The sequence below is a fragment of the Lichenostomus cassidix genome, chromosome 20 (genome assembly GCF_008360975.1).
Source record: "Lichenostomus cassidix isolate B80296 chromosome 20, HeHo_3.0, whole genome shotgun sequence".
NCBI classification, from domain to species: domain Eukaryota; kingdom Metazoa; phylum Chordata; class Aves; order Passeriformes; family Meliphagidae; genus Lichenostomus; species Lichenostomus cassidix.
Window position 1 is genome coordinate 13,749,844 of NC_139500.1, and position 18,755 is coordinate 13,768,598.

The following is an 18,755-nucleotide window of genomic DNA, read 5'->3' on the forward strand; positions in this document are numbered from 1 at the left end:
CCAGCACTACCTCTGCCTGCCATGCCAGAGTAGAGGCGGAGAGCGCGGAGGTCCGCCCAGCTCCCAGAACAGCGATTGTCTCGCCATCATCATCTACAACCTTGAAATCCAGGTCTTCATTGTACTTCCTCCTTTTCACCTGCCGTCCCGACCGTCGTTTCTGTACACAGGATTAAAAAAGGCAGTGTGAGAGGGCATGAGCAGATGAAGTACCTCCACCTTGCTTGAGTGGCACAGACAAAGCCCAAAGGCTGCCAAAACTCTTTCCAGGCCACCCCCCGCCCCAGCAGGATGGGGGTGGTAGAAAGAACAGGCACTCCTTGAGATGCTGAGGTCTCCACCCTGACCGACAAAGCCCCGTCAGTCCCCAAGATGGAAGGCAGAGAAACCCTGTAGGAATTCAGACCACGCAGCCCCCCAGGCTGTGGGGCCAACATGCCCCCCTGCACTGCAACAGGAAAAGGAACAGTCCAGAGCCGTGGTGGATAGGGATACTCAAGGCTGAGAGACACGCAGGGCCCAGGGTAGCAGAGTGCACTCGGCCCTTGGCCAACTGCTGACTTCAGGCTGATAGAAGCTCGCCACACTGCTGAACGTGCTCTCTGATTCCTGTGCCCAGGGGTCACATTGTGGTCCCACTGAGAGGTAGTCAGGATTTCACCCACCGGCAGCCAGCTTAGGGCTTTAGACTTACCTGGCTGTCAGCTGACTCCACAGACTCCTCTGGGCTCTGTACAGATGGGCTCAGGAGATCCTGATCCAAATCCAAACTGTTCACTGGTATCTCATTTTTCCTCTTCCCTTTCTTCTTCTTCTCCACAGGGGTGTCTTTGCTGCCAAGGTAGACTGACAATTAGATCATGTTCTAGAGATCCCAGGGGAGAGCAAGCAGGCACCCACACAGAGCACTGCTCCCACCGGATCACCCAGAGGCAGCTCAATGGTCCTGGGACCTCCCCCAGCACCAGGGATCCCCAATTGGTAGTGGTCATTAAGCACACAAAGTGTTTCTCCATCCAGTTCCAGAACACTGGGATAAAAGAGTCCCTCTGCCCTGCCTGGTGTGGAGACTGTGGACTCTCACCAGCCAGGGGAACAGCCCCATAGGGGCTGTAGGAGCTGGGGTTCAGCTCATGCGGTCCAGTGCAGGCACAAAGAGGATCTCCCCACCACCAACCCCAGTGTGCCAGGGCAGCAAGGTGCCTGCTCTGATCACAGCACTCCCAAGCACATCCTGTGCTGACCAAAGTCAGAAATAAAGTTCAGCAGCTCCAGAGGCAACCCATGTCCTGGCACCCCAAAAACAAACCTTCTAGTCTGAGGAGCACTGGTCGCACTTGCTGGCCACCTCCTGTGTGTGCCACAGAGCCCTGCCAGACCCCAGTAAACCTTTACACCAAGCACAAGCTGCTCCAGATCATAGTTCGTGTTCCTGAGCCACAGCACTGAGTCCCCACCCAAGACAACTGAGCAGACTGGAGTGAACCTCCAGCTGGAAGGGAGTTAAGCCCTGTGATCGCCATGGACACAGGAGGAAATAAATCCAACTCCCACAGGTGCAATGGTCCACCACAGCAGTCACTGAAAGCTCCAAGGGCCCATTGGGAAGCTCTGTCCCACCAGGCAACTGTCCTCCATGCTCAGGTCATGAAGGGGATTTAGGCTCTTGCTCCCATGAAACCCACTACCTTCCTGAAAAACATGGAAAGACAAGCCCAGCCCCATGGCATGTTCTCAGGGTAAGGCCCACCTGCACCCCTGTGGCACCAGCACAACCTGCCTGCACAAGGAAATGGGACCAGGAAGCACCAGGGAAACAACTGCTCCCAGCATGCCAGTCCATCCTTATCCTCTGCAAGCAACACTGTTAAGGGAATGACCCCAAAGAGCCGGCGCTTGTCCTGGGGCTGAACAATGGGGCTTCCTCACTTCCAGCCCCACCATCCATCTCCTCCACATCCCAGATCTTCACAGTGGCAGAGGAACCACGAGTTTCAAAGCCATGTCAAAGTTTTAGCTCCATTTAAAGAGACAAATCACTGCTTGCCTGTGACTAGCAAAAAGTAAAGGTAAAAATCTTTTGTTCAGGCCAAAAATGCCCTGGCCATGCATCTACGCCTCAATTAGAGGCCCTGAAAATGATCTGTGAGCAGTGCTTCCACTGAGCAATAACTCCCAAGATATTGATTTGTAAGTCACAATTAACTGTTGCTTCATTCATGAGCCAGTCATTGACTATGATTAGAAATAATTTAGAAGAAATTATGGCACCATTATCTGCCACTTAGAGGGCTCTCAGCAATCATTCCATCTGCGGACTACAAAGTAACTAAAGCCTGCTGCTTTCCTCTCTCCTCCCTGCGCTGCCAGGGGGCCCCAGGCACCTCACCAGCTCTGCCTGGGCACACAGATCCCTGCTCCCTGAAGAGCTTCCAACCCCGACACCCATGGCCATCCCTCACACAGCAGGGTTTGCCAGTAGCTGACCCAGAGCCCAAAGCAAGACTGAGAAAAAGCTCCAAGAGGGGGTGTGGAGGCAGGGAAGCTGTAAGGAGGACCCATGGGCTGGACTTTCCAAGCAGCAGAGCTGGAACTAGGTTCTCCTGGAAAGTACAGATGAGACAGAGGAAGAACCACAGGCTCAGGCTATACTGGGACAGAGCATCAGGAATGCACAGAGCTTTGTGGAGCTCCCTGACACCCACACACGGTTTCTTCTGGTTGCATGATCAGTTACAGAGTTATATTAAATGATCTGTTTTGCATGAAGTGGCCACTTAACCAGGGACCTGCTGGCACCTAGCACAGCAAGTAGATTGCCCTTCAGCCCCCCCTGGTATGCCCAGACCCTGCTGTGCCCAGGTAGGAGAGCCAGAGTTTCCAGCTCTGCAGCTGGGGTTACCCTGCCATGAGCCCCATCTCCGGCAGGGTGACCTGCCCGCCAGCTACTCGCAGCAAGTCGCAAAGTCATGGGCTGCCCTGTGATACTCAGCACCCTGTGAAGGCACTGCTGGCAGCCAAAGGACCTACAAGAGCCATGAATGCCTCCAGGAGTACAAACCTCCATGGCCTTCTCTTCCCCTGGGTTCCCCTGCTTTGGTCTGGTCCCACAGGTCCTGCTGCAGGGCAGATCTCTGTGAACTGCCTGTATGGCAGGACCTTACTGGTGGAGCTGACGTGTCATTAGGAAAATCTGCTCGCTGCATCCCTCATCCCAGGACCCTCCTTGGTGCTCAATACTGCATTTACATGGGCTTCATCCTTCCCTGCTTTGCCCGCAGCCCCTCTCCTTCCCTCTCCACCTCCATTCCCCTGCTGCAGCCCTCCTTGGGGCCTGACGGAGCCCTTCCTTCACCCTCCCGGCATTGTCTACTTGATCTGTCCATCCCCATCTGCTCTGGCTCACCAGCCCGTGATAAGTATCTGCAGAACTCCAGGCTCAAGGAAGCCCACAAGTGACAGCATGGCTCGGGAACCCACTGCAGACATAGCACCCATCTCTGCTCAGCAACCCACACCTCCTCCTGTCCACCACCAGTCCACACCACTGGTACTAAAGGCCACCCCAGTGCTGGCTGCAGAGCCATGGTGCCTCTAGGACCTGGCTGTCAGTGAGCTCTCAAGGAGCAGGGCTGTGGAAGACCAAACACATTGGTGCTGTTGAGACCTATTCTGCTCTCTGCACACATTCTCCATCAGAAGGAAACCAGAGCTTCTGGCCAACCTGTTAATTGTTGTAGCTTCTGTTAATTAAAAGGATAAGGAATTAGCAGAGGGGGCAGTGCTGGGCAGTGCAGTAGAAGGGAGTTCTGAGGCCTCCTCCCACTGCTGGCCTTGACCGCCAGCACAACTCCACAGCTGCCAGGAGGGACAAGTCCTCCAGGGGAGGGAGAGGGGATGGGATGTGCTCCACCGTCCTCCCAAACCCAAACCAAGGGAAGGCACCAGGCTGCTGGCCCCTGGGTGTGCACAGACTCTCATTTGCACACAGTTCAGGGCAAAGTTTTTCTCACTAACGTACCCTCTGCCAAGGCCCCAGGTATGGTAGGCCCTCTGCCACATAGCACCTCAATGTCTGGGTGGGACACACCCCTAAGGAACCTTTTGTCCCTGGCACAAAGGCCAGGCCAAAGAGAGGCCAAGACTCTCCGGTCCTCTTACGGATCTGGCCTCATCCCCAAAAGGGTACTCACCTGTCCCATCTCTACATGGCCAGAGAGCTCATCCTGGCCTCCCAACCCGCACATCCAACCTTCAGACCAAGCACCCTTCACACCCAGCACTGCTCTCTCCCAGCTGCAGCTCCTGCAAGTCCACAGCCCTGTCCACAGCAGGCACAGAGAAAGGGCCACACCACCACCCACCTGCTCTTCTTGGGTCTCACTCTGGGGGCTGGCTCAGAGCCACTCTTCTTGTCTTTAGGCTCCTTCGGGACTTTGGGTTCACGAGGTTTCCGAGGCTTCTTAGCCACCTCCCTCTGCTTGGGCTCCTTCGGTTTCTTGGACTCCTTCACCTTTTTAGGCTCTTTTGGTTCTTTAGGCTCTCTTCTCCTCTTTGGTTTCACCACCACAGCTGCTTTATCTCCCCCTTCCTGCTCTCCTAGATCCTTTTTCTTCCGTTTCTTTTTCACGCCTGTGCCCCCACTGTCCTGCATCCCGTTCTGAGTGCTTGTCCGCTTCTGGGGAGCCCCATTGGGCTCCTCCTTTGGGCACTGGCACTGACCACCTGCGTTTGTGGCCGTCACTGTTGCCTGGTGGGGCACCTCGTCCTGCTCTTCGTTGCTGGCAAAGGTGTCCTGTGTCTTGCACTCCCAGGCAGACGACATTGGGGAGAGGCTCAGCGCTTTTAAGCTTGGCAGCTGTGGAGAGAATGCAAAGGCAACAGGTGAAGCAATTGCCAGTTGGAAACAGCAGGTGCTCCAGGGGAACCGCAGCCCCACAAGGTTCCCAGCACTCAGTGCAGCATGGCAGCATTCCTCAGCATTTGAGAGCTGTGGCAAATGGCCACCGTGAGCCAATGCAGCTCAACACAGAGGACCCCCCCTTCTCTGCCCAACAGAGGCTGACAGACAGAGGCCTTTCAGCTCCCTGCTAGCCCATGCAGGTCCCAAACAGAGGTGGCTGGCCCAAATGTGTGCCCCAAACACTGCCCTGCCTTCGATCGAACACTCCAGACTCCATGGCTAAGACAAGAGCAACCTCTGCATGCAGACCACTTCTTGCCTGCTGCCCAGAGCTAGGGATTGTCCCAGTAGGGCAAGGAGAGGGAATTAGGGATGCCTTGCAGCCTACAGCAACAAAAGTGGCGGTAGCTCTCCCATCTGGGGCAGAGCTTGGGGCAGAAGAGAAGGGTTAGACCAGCACTGCTCACAGGAGCTGCTGCATGCTGGGGCTCCCTCCACGTCAGGAGAGAAAAGGTGCTCTTCCTGCTCCAGCACTTCCTTCATCTCCTGTGAACTTTCCAGCACTGAACACTGAAAGTAATTCAGTTGCCTCCTGGGCACAATTGGCCACAGCAGGTATGACCAGACACCAGCACTCAAGGACCCAGCTCTGCCCAAGCAGCAGCAGCAGCAGGAGTGCCTGTGGTGAGGGCCCAGGCTCATGTGCAGCAACCTTGGCTCCAGGAGGGCAGCTCAGGCTGGTGAGGCTGGCAGGGGACAGCCCAAGGAAGGGAGCTGAGGATGACAATTCTCAATGGGAACCAGAAGCATCCCTTGCAGCAGCTGCCAGAGCAGGAGAGAGCAGGGGATGCACAAAGGAGCAGGCAGAAGCACAGTTGTGTGCAGCAAGGATGGGGAGAGGAACATGTCAGGCTCCGTTTCAGCTACTCTAGCAGTCAGTTCCCATCCCCAGTGCCCCAGCTCCTCTTAACACAGGGCTTGGCCATGACCGGAGGGAAGCAGCAGCCACCGCCAGGCTCGCTCATAACTGTGGGGCTGCTAGGGCAGCACCAGACCAAACCCAGCAGCATGACCAGGGCTGGAGAGCTGGTCCTGTGACTGAGGGCTGGTGGCTGTGCCATGAGACAAGACATGGAGGTATCACATCCTCATGGGGAAGCTGTGGAGGAGCTGGTGAGTGGCCCAAGGCAGCAGCTCCTGTGTCTGTGGGGACGAGGACACTGTTTGTCCACCACCCCACACTCACAGCTGCCCCAGGCCAGGGGTGCTGATTCCTTCACAAGCCCCTTCCCAGGTGCTGAGGTGGAGGTGCCACTGCCTCTGGCAGCAATGCCCTGGCCCTGCAGAACCTCAGTACCATCCAGTTCCTCAAGACACCTCAGAGCTGTGGGAGAGAATGTAAATCTTTACATCTTACAGGCTAAGGGCCAGTGCCCATGCAGGGTTGTCTAGGCACAGGGTGCTCTGTAACACTTGGATTTCTAATTTGGATTAGATGGAAACATTAAACGAAACAGACTGCAAGGGGAAAAGCCCCTGATGCCCCTGCAGCCACCCATGAGTGGGATTGGCTGGCATCGGTCAAGCAGGCTGCATCACTACCTCCAGCCCTGGCTCCCGCTGCTGTCTGCACCAGCAGCCTGGTATGAGGAAGCAGCCATCCTGCCACATGGACCAGCCATCACAGGGCACCAAGGAATTAAGGGGAACCTATTCAGGACCAGTAGAAAATCAGTACTATTGATGCAGCTTCAGAGACCACTGGCTGAGCAACAGGATCAGTCCCAGCATTTGCATTCCTCTGATCTCACAAGATGGGGATCAGCTGTAACAATTTAGAATCACAGCCTGGGTTGGAAGGGACCTTACAGATTATTTACTTCCAACCCCTTGCTGTGTACAGGGACACATTTCACTAGACCAGGCTGCTCAGAGCCCCATCCAATCTTGACTTGAACACCCCCAGGGATGGAGTGGCCACAACTTCTCTAGGCAACCCCTTCCAGTGCCTCAACATCCTTACAGCAAAGAATTTCCTCCTAATATCTAATATTATCAATACCTAAATCTATATATAGCTGTATTTTGTCCTAATATCTAATCTAAACCTACTCTCAGCTTGAATCAATTCTTCTTTGTTCTGTCACCATATGTTCTTTTAAAAAGTCCCCCTCCACCTTTCTTGTAAATCCCCTTATAAGGACAGTAAAACAGAACAGCATTTTACTCACTTGATAAGGATAATAAACAGAACATCATTTATCAAGGACAGTAGAACACAAAACCACAGCCTAGTAGAAATAAAGGATGTAACTTAGGTAAACAGAAGTCATGCAAAATGCAAGCAGGGTGCCAGCTCAGCTCTTCAAGGCTGACAAAGCAGAAATTATGTATGACAAGGATAATGCGATAATGCGCTTACTCAAAAGCGGGGGTTGAGGAATAACCACCTAAAACAAACACCAGACATTGAAGACCCCAAAGAACAATGTAAAAACTTCTGATAAGGCGTGTGAGTATGTCAAATAAAGCCAAGGAAGTCGAGATAGATTATGAATATGTAATCAGCGTGTATGATAAAATCTCTGTTCACCTTCCACTCATCCCACTCAAATGGAAGAAGGATCCCCCAAGTAACCAGCATGCCGCAACAAAGAATGCCTGCTTCTAATACTCAAAACTGTGTTAGAAAGTTTCTATCCAGACAATTCTGATATCATCCCTTTAGGTAAGGCCCCTTTGGGAACTGGAAGGCTGAAATTATGTTACCCCTAAGCCTCCTCTTTTCCACGCTGAACAAACCCAATTCTCTCAGCCTTTTCTCACAGGAGAGGTGGTCATCTCTCTGATCAGCTTGGTGGCCTCCTCTGGACTGGCTCCGACAGATCCCTGTCTATCTGGTGCTGAAGACTCCAGAGCTGGATGCAGCACTGCAGGTGGGGCCTCACCTGAGGGGGGAGAGGGGAAAAGTCCCCTCCCTTAACCTGCTGCCCACACTTCTTTTGATGCAGCCCAGGACACAGTTGGTGTGGTGTGGTGTGGTGTGTTGTCCGACACCGTTTCTGTCGGACAGGCATGTGCAGCCTCTCATCCACCAGCACCCTCAAATCCTTCTTGGCAGGGCTGCTCTCGATCTATTCCTGCTCCAGTCTGGATTGATACTGGGATTGATACCTGACCCACACTTCCTTAAAGATTTGCCAGCTCTGTTCTACTCTTGTCCCAGAGGGCAGTCTCCCAAGGGATCCCACTGACTAGCTCCCTGAAGATCTGGAAATCTGCTTTCCGAACACCCAGTCTCAGCACCTTGGCCTAGGATCCCTGTGAGCATCAGGTGTCACAGCTTGCTGTGTCCCAGGAGCAGTGCTGGTCCCAGTCAGCAGCGATGGCCTCCAGCTGGAGCAGCCTCTGGTGCAGGCCTGGCCATGAACAGGCCAGCCTGTGGGACACAGGCTCACAGCCAGCGCTCACACAGCACTCTCACTGACAGAGAGGTATGGAGACCAGGCTGCTTCCCACCAAATGCTACTAGCCCAGAAACCCGATTCCCAAAGCTGCCTGGTTTGTCTTGAGGGTGTCAGAGACTGAAATAGTTCATGCCTCAAACATTGCTATAAGCTTTGCTCATTGTAACAAAAACAATATAAAGAAGCTACAACCAAAGAATCCTTGGTGAAGATACCTGATTGGGACTTTGGACTGAAAGTCAGACTGCTAAGATTAGATAAAGGGAAACCTATTGTTCAGTCATCTCAGGCTGAAGGAAAGGAATGCATCCATAAAGGCCAAACCCACCAGCTGTGCTGTGAACCATCTCTGGCTGAGTATAGGGGTGGGGGAAACCACAGCATGCAAAAGCCAGGTTTACACAAACTGCCCCCTCCCCCCCACCCCCCCCCAAACGAGGTGGGAGGAGGAGGAGGTTTTGGGTGCATGAAGCAATAAACACCCATCTTCCCTTACAAACTGGCCCAGCTGTGGAACCCCCCAACCCCACTGGCCATATCCACAGGACATTCACATGAGAGGCAGCTGAGGGGGAGTCACAATCCATCACAGACCCCCCCAAAGTGCTAGGCCTTGCACCACAGGAGTGCATGTGATGCAACAGATCCAGTCTGCTGCAAGAGACTGCCACCCCTTCCCCCAGGGGGACATGCCTCGACATTGCCCCGTGGCCTGAGCATATATTAACCCATGGGATTCTGTGCTTTCCTGGGGGACCATCACCACCAAGAAGACCAGCTGGAGAGCATCAACACATCATCATTGGGATCCACGGATAGTGATATTTTCTTTATTCTGTCTCTGTCACCCTCTTTCTGTCCCTCCCACCTATTTTCCTACTTCTTCCCTCTCTCTCTCTCATACTTACTATCAAATAAAACCCATACTATTGACTGGTACATGGTCTCGTTTGCACCTTAGTTCAGGCAGAGGTATTTCTGAAGAACCTTAATAGTTGGATCGTAACAGAGGGGAAAATGCATCATGTCATGCTCCTGAAACCCACAGCAAGCTCTGGCCATACATGTAGGACTGTGATGCCAAGTACAGGCTACAGTGAGGGTCTGGTGCATTGCCACAAGCCAGGGAATGGGTATTTTCTGCTATCCCTTGATGAGGTTCACTTTATCCTGCCATCTTGTCAACAAGAAAAGCCTAAGAAAGCAGTGCCAGCCTGTGCTCCTGCTCCAAAGCACCTTCGCTGCTTGCCTGTGGCAGCCTGGCTAGTCCCTTGTGGCAGGCAGGAGCTCACTGTCCCCATGCAGCTGGTGCCGAAGCATTGGCTGCTGACCCCATGCCACAGGGAAATCACCTCTGATTCCAACGGGAGAAAGGCTGACGGGCCAGTGTCACACTGATGGGGACACAGCACTGCAGAGAGCTCTGCTGCAGCAGCAACCTTGGCCTGAGTGGTGTCAGACACAGGTGTCCACGAGCCATCAGGCTGCACACAGCTGTGACTGGGCTGCTGGTCACTGTCTTTGCAGCAATGGCCAGCACTGACATACTACCACACTCAGACCCCCTTCATGCGGGAGGAACACATGTAGCTGCTGGAGCCTAAACCTGGCAAATCACAGCCCTGGGACACGCCGCACAGCAAGGCAGGCTGGTCTGGGCTGCTCCAGACCAGCTGGGAGCTGCTCTAGGCAATGCTCTGACCCTGAGGGGGCAGGAGTGGGGTAGGGCAGGCAGCATCTCTGTGCCCCATCTACCCAGGCTGGTCCAGCAACAGGCTGCACCCACACCACAATGAACCCACTTGTAACCCCTGGGTGCGAAAGCACCCGGGGACTTCAGTACTACCAATTCATAAGGCATTGGGGAAACCCACTAATTCTGGTTAAATCCTGGTGCCCTCCTAAGTGGCTTCTACTCATCAAGGTGTGAGAAGGTCTCCTTGTCACACACTCTGTACAATTCAGTTTTGCAATCCTCCCCCTGCAGAGGTGTCTTGGCCCAGCTAAGGCACAGGTGACAAGTCACCTCTCCTCACAGGGCCAGCTGGTCTGGGCCAGCTCTCAGGCCACCTGCCTTCTCCTACTCTGCACTTCTTCCAACCCTACTGGCTGTGGGGTGGCAGCAGGAAGCACGTAGCATCAGAGGTACCACAGAGTAGTAGGAGGGTTTCTGCGCTGTTCCCTTTCCCGTTATGAACAACTGAATGCACCCTGGGACAACCTGTAGGCAGATTCCTAACTCTACCAGTGCTTTACAGTCTCCTCCAGGAGCAGGGACAACTCCCAGTGATGACGCATGCATGGCTGGCTCTCCCATGCTTTACTGGGATCATCTTGAGACTTTCCTCAACTTTTCAGCCTCTGTTTCAACTTCAGCATCTCAGATGACTGCAGGAATCAGCCAGCACCTTTCTTTGGTGATCCATGCTGGGAAAGAAGCAACATCTTCACTGTCCTTGGCTTCCTTGCCTTTAACCAGTCACTAACTTACAGAAAGACTTTTTATCAGGATAACGCTTCACTTGTTTACAAGCATTCAGTGAGAAACTTCCTCAACTGCTGGTTGGAAATCCATGAGCCTTGCACCAGCCCAGCCCAACTTCAGCCCTGAGATCCAGTTATCTTAAAAATCCCCAAGAGATTGCAAGGACTAACTCTGCTTTGCAAAAGTCATGTTGACTATTAACCAGTGTAGTGTTTCCAGAAATAAAGTGTTTATTGTAGATCCTAACTATTTACTCAATACCCAAATGAACCTATTGCCCTTTAGTTTCACATTTACTCCCCCCTCCCCTTCCACAGCCCTAATGGGTGATAGCCCCAACACTGTTTATTAGCAATTCCCAAATCTCATCATGTTCCTTTACAATTCCAGAGTAAAGACCATCAAAACAGGTGGCTTATGTTACTTTGCTCAAAAATGTCTTTACCACACTCTTTAATGGCAACCTTCCGATGCCTCTTGCACCAGAGATGGCTCTGGGTAGGAGAGCTTATTTGACTGAGCTGCTCAGCCCACACTTAGCTTCCATGAGCCGTCGACACCTTATTTACCCTGTGACTCCTCTTAAAGGCTTTTTAATCCTGAGACAGTCAGAAAAATTTGTTACTAGACTCCATGTCTTTAGTGATTCCTAAAAATGTGTGTAGCCTTGCCTTGCTATGGGTTTACTTTTAAATTCACAGAGTATGTGTCCTTTTTCTTACTATCACTTTTTAAAACTAAATAGAAACATCATTTTCCATTCAACTGCCTTTTTTACACGTCTTTTTTACACGTCTTTTTTACATGTCCACCTAAGCAAGCAGCTTTATTGCTTCTGGGTATTTTGAAGTGGGGAAGAAATGAAGACGATGACTTCCAGATTTTGGTAAGTGATGCCCACCTCTGAACCTCAGGTACCCAATACAAGCAGACTCTGCTTCCCCAGAACACTTTTTATCCCTAGAAACGTGCCTTTCCACTGCCTCTGAACTGGCATTTTTTGGGTGACGATTGTAACGATTTCACATTTCCAGATTACACTTTTATGTAACGGTTTTTTAATCACAGAGGAATCTTCTATAAATTACATTTCATACAGTCCCTCAGCATCAGCTGGAGCACAAAGCCTTGTTACATGTGTCTAACTACTGTCAAATAGAAGGTCAGGAGACAAAAATGTTTGAAACCTCCCCAGAGAGCTGTGGAGGCTAACAGAGAGCACTTGTAATTGCACGATGCCATTGTAGGGCAAAGCCAAGGTCAGGGTGGGCCTTAATGGTGTGTTTCCTTAACTTAAAATTGTTTTGCTTCATTTACAGTCTCAATTTGAATCCCGAGTTTTTATTCAGGATTTGGGGAGAACACCACCAGGATGAGGGACGCAAAGCGGCTCCTGACCCTGCTCCTCGAAGGGCTCCCTCTATTCTGCCCAACTGCTGAGCCTGTGGGATGCACTGGCTGCCCAGCCCATGAGGCTCACACAGCACACCCAACCCTCTGCGAGCCCTAAAGCAAAGCTGGGTTCACAGGAAGGGACACCTTACAAACTCCCGTTGACACATGCACAAGAGCTCAGGAGCAGTGAAGTTCAGCAGTGTTTTCTCCACATCTGCTCAGGGCAAGGACAAGCTCAGGCCAGTGGGACTTCCCATGGTGAGCCAGGGACAAAACCCTCACCCTCACCTGCCTGCACCAGGTACCTGCAAAGGGAACTACAGTGTACAAGAGGAAATTACAAACAGAAGTTGGGGAGGGGAAGAAGCAATATCTGCTGCCCCGTAATAGTAGCACTGACTTACACAGCTTGTGCACTAGCAGCAGCAGCAGCAGCAGCAATAAAAATAACAATAAAACAAAAAAGTAAAAAAGAATAAAAATAACAACAATAAATAAAATAATAGCAACAACGATAATAATGATAGTAATGATAGTAACGGTAACGATAACAACAGCAACAACAATAATAGCAATAATAATAATAGTATCTGTGAGAAGCAGGAAGAGAGACTCCTCTGGACCCACATGGCACAAGTCACATGACAGCACTGCCAGGACATGTGATGCAGATGAAGGAGAAGTTGCATCTGCACTGCTGGGTGTTGGAGCCTGATCCATGCCCAAACCTTGCACTATCCCATGAGTTTGCGTGTGGGAAGGAGAAAGGACCAAAAACTTCATGCCACCTCATAATCCATCCTGCAGGCTTTCCTCTCCAACAGCACAGTGTTTCCAGCAGGGCAAAGCTCTACCACAGCCTCAGGATCTGAATGGAAGCTCTGTCCAGCAAGGAGGCCACAGCAGAGCCCTTCTAATGGTCACAACACCAAGAGCAGATCCACTTTCCCTGGCAACCAGGCTCAGACAATATTCACCCAACACAGCCTTGCCAGGCAGTGTGACCGCAGCCAGCAGCAGTGGCCATGCCACATGCCACCTTGTACCTAAGTGCAAGGACCATTCAAGCCACGTTTGCTGCAGGCTTGGCCACACTTTTCTGCAGCCCGCTAGGAGACCTCTGCAGATGCCTGCATTTGGGTCCAGGGCATGGATCAAACCCCACAGAGATTTGTTCTCTACCTGGAGTGTCCACAGGGACCCTGTCTGCAGAGGCCATGAAAGGTTTTCATGCTCTTTAGGCACAGACTGCTGCCTGGGGGCTGCCCAGCAACCCACGGCCCATTTCCCCCCACAGCACTGGCCAAAGCCACCAGCCAGGCTGCTGCTGCACCAGTAGCCCAGGATGGGCACCATGATACAGCTCTGCCTCTCTGAGATGGTCACACTGGCCGTCACCAGCCCAGTCTATCCACACAACCGGTCATAGAGTCCAAAGGGAGCAGAACAGGAAGCTTCTTTCACCCAGAGAGTTTTGACAGGCTGGTGAGCCAAATCCTCCAGCAGCCCCATCCCCACCAGTGGCATGCATAGCATAGGCTGTTGTGTTCTGGTTGCCCAGTATCCGCATCCCTTGTTTCCAGCTCTTAATCCAATGCATCAAGAAGTTAAAAATATAAAAGTGCCAACTTCCATCATGTCACCGAGCAGGCTCTGCAGTCACCATGGGATGTGCATGATGGAGGTGGGGCCCGGTTCTGTTCCTGAGATGCTCCACCCCAATGCAGCCCTCAACAACTACAGCCATGAAGCTCTGTCCCGTGACTGGGCCACCTCTGGCAGTGGACACTTGTGTTCCCACCACCCTGGCACAGGGAGTGGGTGGGGCAGAGGGCAGTATTGCTGCCCTGTGCTGTCCTCCCCACTCAGTTCACTCTGGCAGGGAGCAAAGCCTGTGCAGCCCTTGGACTGTGAGGGAGAACAGGCACTCCTGGCTGTGTGTGCAAGAGAAGGGCACCCTGGCAGCTCACTGCTCCCCCTACCCCTCACTCTCACAGAGTGGGTGCCCAAAACTCCTTCATGCACTCAGCACCAGGTGTCATCACACCGGACAGTCTCATCATGACAAAAAAAAAAGCACAGTAGGGACCAGCAGCCCACGAACACAGACTGGGCCAGAGCCACAAGTGCCCTCAGGTTTGGACAACCCCGCACCCTGTGCTGGCTTGCACTGCTCAGGAACCTGCTCCAGCCCCGGGGAACTCTGGTAAAAACCCCCAAGAGCATTTGCAGTACATGAGACAGCAAAGCTCACTTTCACATAAACAGACCCATAAAATCTAGGAAAATCCTTCATTTTATGCAGTAAGTGCTTGAAGCAAAGGCAAGCAGAGCTCCCACAGATCCTCCCAGGGGCCTCCCTGCTGCAAGGGCTGCGCAGCAGCCACACGGTGCCTGCAGCACTGGGCTGTTCAGCACTGCCTCCTGCTGCTATCCGCTCACCGCAGGGGATCCAGCCACTCCTGCCACCTCCAACCCAGGCTGGAAAGTCAGAAGAGCCCTTGTCGGGGGTTGAGTACCTTTGGAATTTCTTCCCATTCCTGTTACTAAGCAACAAATAGTTGGGTGTTTTAGAGCCATCAAGTCTTTTGTAAAAGACAAAAGGTGTGCTTGGGAGGGCACGGTAAGGGAAGAGCCGGCCCTGGGAACACTCTCTCGTGGTTCGGACGCTGAGGGGAGAGGCTGCTCTTTTTCTGCTCTTCGCCTGGGACCAGAGCGAATCCAACTGTGCCCTGTTTTTTTCTCTTCTCCTGGCTGGGTGAGCTTTGATTCAACCTTTCTCCCCACGGGGAAGGGCACGTTTTCTCCCGGGCTGCGTTTCCTCGTGGCTGCTGCCGGGAAGAGTCCCGCGGCCTCTGCTGCCTGCCCCCGCCCTCTGCCGCACGAGACCGCAGCGTCTGCTGTGACTGCAGAAATCCTCGCTGCCTCGCTGGCCGGGGAGAGAGAGAGAGAGAGCCAGCGCCCGCCCCTGCTGCCCTGCTTTCTCGCTGCTCCGAGCTGCTTTCGCTGCCCTGCGTGTTTCTCAGCCTGTCCGCCATTGCAGCTGCCGGACGCTGACCTGACCCTGCGCCACAGCGCCACCTGCAGCCGCTCGGGAGTCATCGCACCTGCCCTGCCCGGCCGGGAGCTCAACAGCGCCCCTGCTGCTTGCAACCGTGATTACACCACACGGGAGAAGGCTCAGCAGCTCACAAGTTATCTGCTATTGGTTTTCTGGTTCCAGTTGTGGTTGCTAACAATTGTTATTGTTTGTTTATAGATACTAGTAAAGAACTGATATTCCTTTTTTCCCATACCTTTGCCTGAAAGCCCTTGATTTACAAAATTAAATAATTCGGAGGGAGGGAAAAAAATCCCATTCTCTGTTCTAAGGGAGGGTTCAACCTCTCTTGGCAGACACCTGTCTTTCAAACCAAGACAGCCCTCCAGGAGAAGGCGGGAGCTAAGGGGTCACAGGGCTTCCCACCTTGCTGTCTCCAATGCAATTCTGCTCTGCTCTCACAGTCTGTGCAGGATGGGAGCATTTCCATGGCTGTAGAATAAGGAGATTTACAGGCACTGTGGCACATTATTTTAGTTCAGTATTTCTCTGGTTATTTAACAAGTCAGAGATTGGCAGAAATAAGGAGCAGAAGACCCTTCAGTGCCCAGGGACAAGCAGGACACAGACAGGAGAGGCAGCCCAGGGAATGATGGTGCTGCTGAGACCTCAAAGGAAATCCATCATTTGTCATTGCTCTCGGGGGTAACCAGGCAGCCCTGTCCCACCTCCACCAAGAGACAAGGCACCCTGGCATGAAAACTTGTAAGTCATGAGACAGCGACAGGTTTCACGAGTTAGTCACAGCTTAGTGACAAATGTACCAGATTTTTGTGCATTACTAAGGAAGAAGAGTTGTGGAAACACAGCCCCTGCCTGTGCTAACAAAAGCCCATCAGACAGTGCACCAGCTGGCAGTGCCCTGCACCCCCAAGACATCCTAATCTGCACAGGAAGAGAGGCACCTGCTGCAGGGGCTACCAAGGGCACACAGAGAGGAGCTCCTCTCCAGGCAGCCCACTTTGAGACCCCAGCTCTCCAGCCCAGGTTTCCTAATCCACTGGCAGCAGACATGGGCAAGACAAAGCACTGGCCTAGGACACCCAAGGGCTTGGGAGACAGAACATCCATTACTTGTTCCCAAAGGCAGTTGACAGCTCCCCTGCCACCCCTCACCAACAGGAAGGATACCGGCATTTTTCCAGCCTTTTCACCCATGGGTCTGAACCTACACCTACATGACCACCAACATGGAGCTTCTGCAGGTGACAGGCTGGGAGGGAAACACATGACTCCTGAGAGCCTCAGAACCACACAAGCATCTCATCTTCTCCAGAGTGACTGTTCAATGGAAGGCAACAGCCCCCCTTGGTGCCATGAGAAGTCTGTTTACAAGGTGTGGGAGCTCCTGGGCTCAGATGTCCAGAGTGATGTGGAACGGCACCCCTTTCTAGTTTACCCCCAGCACTGCTCTGCTGAGCATTACAGGGACCCACCCACCCCTTCAACACTTCAACCAGGTACCCAGAATACCCGCAGAAGCCCTGCTTGGCCCAGCTTTCTTCCAAACACTGAACTTGGTACCCCTCCTTGCTCACACCACTTGCCTTTATCTCCCTCCCAGATTTTATCTGCAGCAGCAGCTATACAAAACAATTTGTCAGTTGAGCCCTGTAAAATCTCCAAATGGTGGGGGAGGATGGTTCTGCTGTGCTTAAACCCTGTATATTTCAGTAATCCCACTTCCAGAGCATGCAAACCTGTCATATTAGCCCAATGAGTGGCATGAATTTCTTACCTGGGCTTCGCTATCAGAGGAGTGAGATCACAGACCCACACTCCAAAGCACCCTACTCTTCTCCAGGCCTTTGCCCTGCTCTGTCAGGAGCAATCCAGCCATGCTGGTACACAAGACCTTCCACACTCCCTTCCTCCTCCTCACCTTGAGGCTGGCTCTGCTTCTTCACAGCATCTTTAGGACACACTCACTACTTCCTGCAGTACTGGTGCTTTGTACACACACCTTCCAATATCTGCAGCATTTGCCTTGCTGCAAGCCCAGAACGGCACACTGACCTCTTACAAACCCTTCCCTCCCTTCCTCCTCCCATCAACCTGCCATGGCAGTGTGATCTGGAGTGCCCCAAGCAGCATGCACTGCTTCAGAGCTGGCTACAAATGGCACTGGCTTGTGCTCTCAAACAGATTTATCCCTTAGCTTCAGTGTTCAATTTAATGGTTACCCATTAAAAGCAGCACGGACACAAATTAGCTCTAGGCAGACCAGTTTGTTTTATACCTCCAGCTATATTTCACCCCCACAGGCAGACGAACAGTCCACCCATGTAACAGGTCCTTTCCCCTCAGCAGCGTGCCAGCAGTCAGGCTCTTCCCCTGCACACAGTTAAGAGAGACCACTGGCTCATAAATCTCCTCTGGGAACAGCAGGTTGTTATGATCTGATGCAGCAATCTAGAAACAGCAGCTTTGTGAGATGGGATTTTTTCTGAGGAAGGGAAGAATTTTCCCTGTCCAAGCTCTCACAGCTCCCAGACATGATCTTCCTGAACCTCACAGCTGGTACTAGTCCTGGAGTATCATGTTAGTAGCAGTAATCACAGCAAATGTGTGGTTTTGTAATGAGATTCCAGCAAGAACCAATGCTATGGACTTTTAGACAAAAGAAGGTCTGCTCTTCCACTGTGGATAGCACCAAATAAAGAGCATTTCCACTACTGAAGAGAAACCCCACCTTGCTCAATGGCCCCATCAGACTCACCCGCTCTGGGCTGCAGCTCAGGTCAAATTTCAAGGAGCTGAGCTGCAGCCCTGTCTGGAATTTCAAGACACCACCACCCCTGCTACCCCAGCCTCCTTCCCACCACATATGAATTGCAACGATTTCCACACAGGACATGGTCCCCAGGCCTTGACAGCTGAACTGGGAGAAGGAGAGAGGGTCACAAACCTGCTTTTCTGTTTTCTGTATTTTCATTATCATCAAATCTGGGATGAATGTTATTTCTGCAAGACACAACACAAAAAAAAATCACAATGATGAGACTGCTGAACCTGAGGCACTCCATCCTTCCACTCACCCCTCCAGGAGGCCGAGCTAACCCTGGGGCTGCTCAGAGCAACAAAGCTGCTGGAGTGAAACACTCTCAGGGACCAGCTTGGGGACATCTGCTCTGCTGAGCCATGGCAAGTGTCCAACCATAGATATTCCCACAGCTCAGTGCTGCTTGAAACCCACTGATCAAGACCAGCATGTCAGCTGCAGTCTCGGCAAGAAGTGGTGCACCTGGGCCTAGCACAGAACACACTCCAGTTCCTCAGAGCACCAGATATAGGCCAGGCCCCGCTGAGACACATGTCGGATGCTGCCAGCCCTGCAGCAGCAGGGGGAAGTAAACAAACCAGCCTCTGCCAAGCAGCAATGACAGCAGAAAGAGACTGGAGAGG

At 52.5% G+C, this 18,755-nt stretch overlaps 1 protein-coding gene across 9 annotated transcripts in view; it reads right to left on the reverse strand.

Annotated features, from left to right (window-relative positions):
* The window catches only part of CHD6 (chromodomain helicase DNA binding protein 6), an 89,212-nt gene that overhangs the window by 39,079 nt on the left and 31,378 nt on the right, over nt 1-18,755 (reverse strand). For 8 of the 9 annotated variants that reach the window (XM_085079413.1, XM_085079414.1, XM_085079416.1 and 5 more), the window contains exons 2-5: nt 18,259-18,314; nt 4,365-4,858; nt 695-833; nt 11-160 (exon numbers count right to left, since the gene is read on the reverse strand). In XM_085079413.1, coding sequence (XP_084935539.1) covers nt 11-160; nt 695-833; nt 4,365-4,858; nt 18,259-18,291 — 816 coding nt within the window. In that variant the 5' untranslated portion in view covers nt 18,292-18,314. The remainder of the gene's footprint in view (nt 1-10; nt 161-694; nt 834-4,364; nt 4,859-18,258; nt 18,315-18,755) is intronic. The other variant, XM_085079415.1, reaches the window with a different exon arrangement.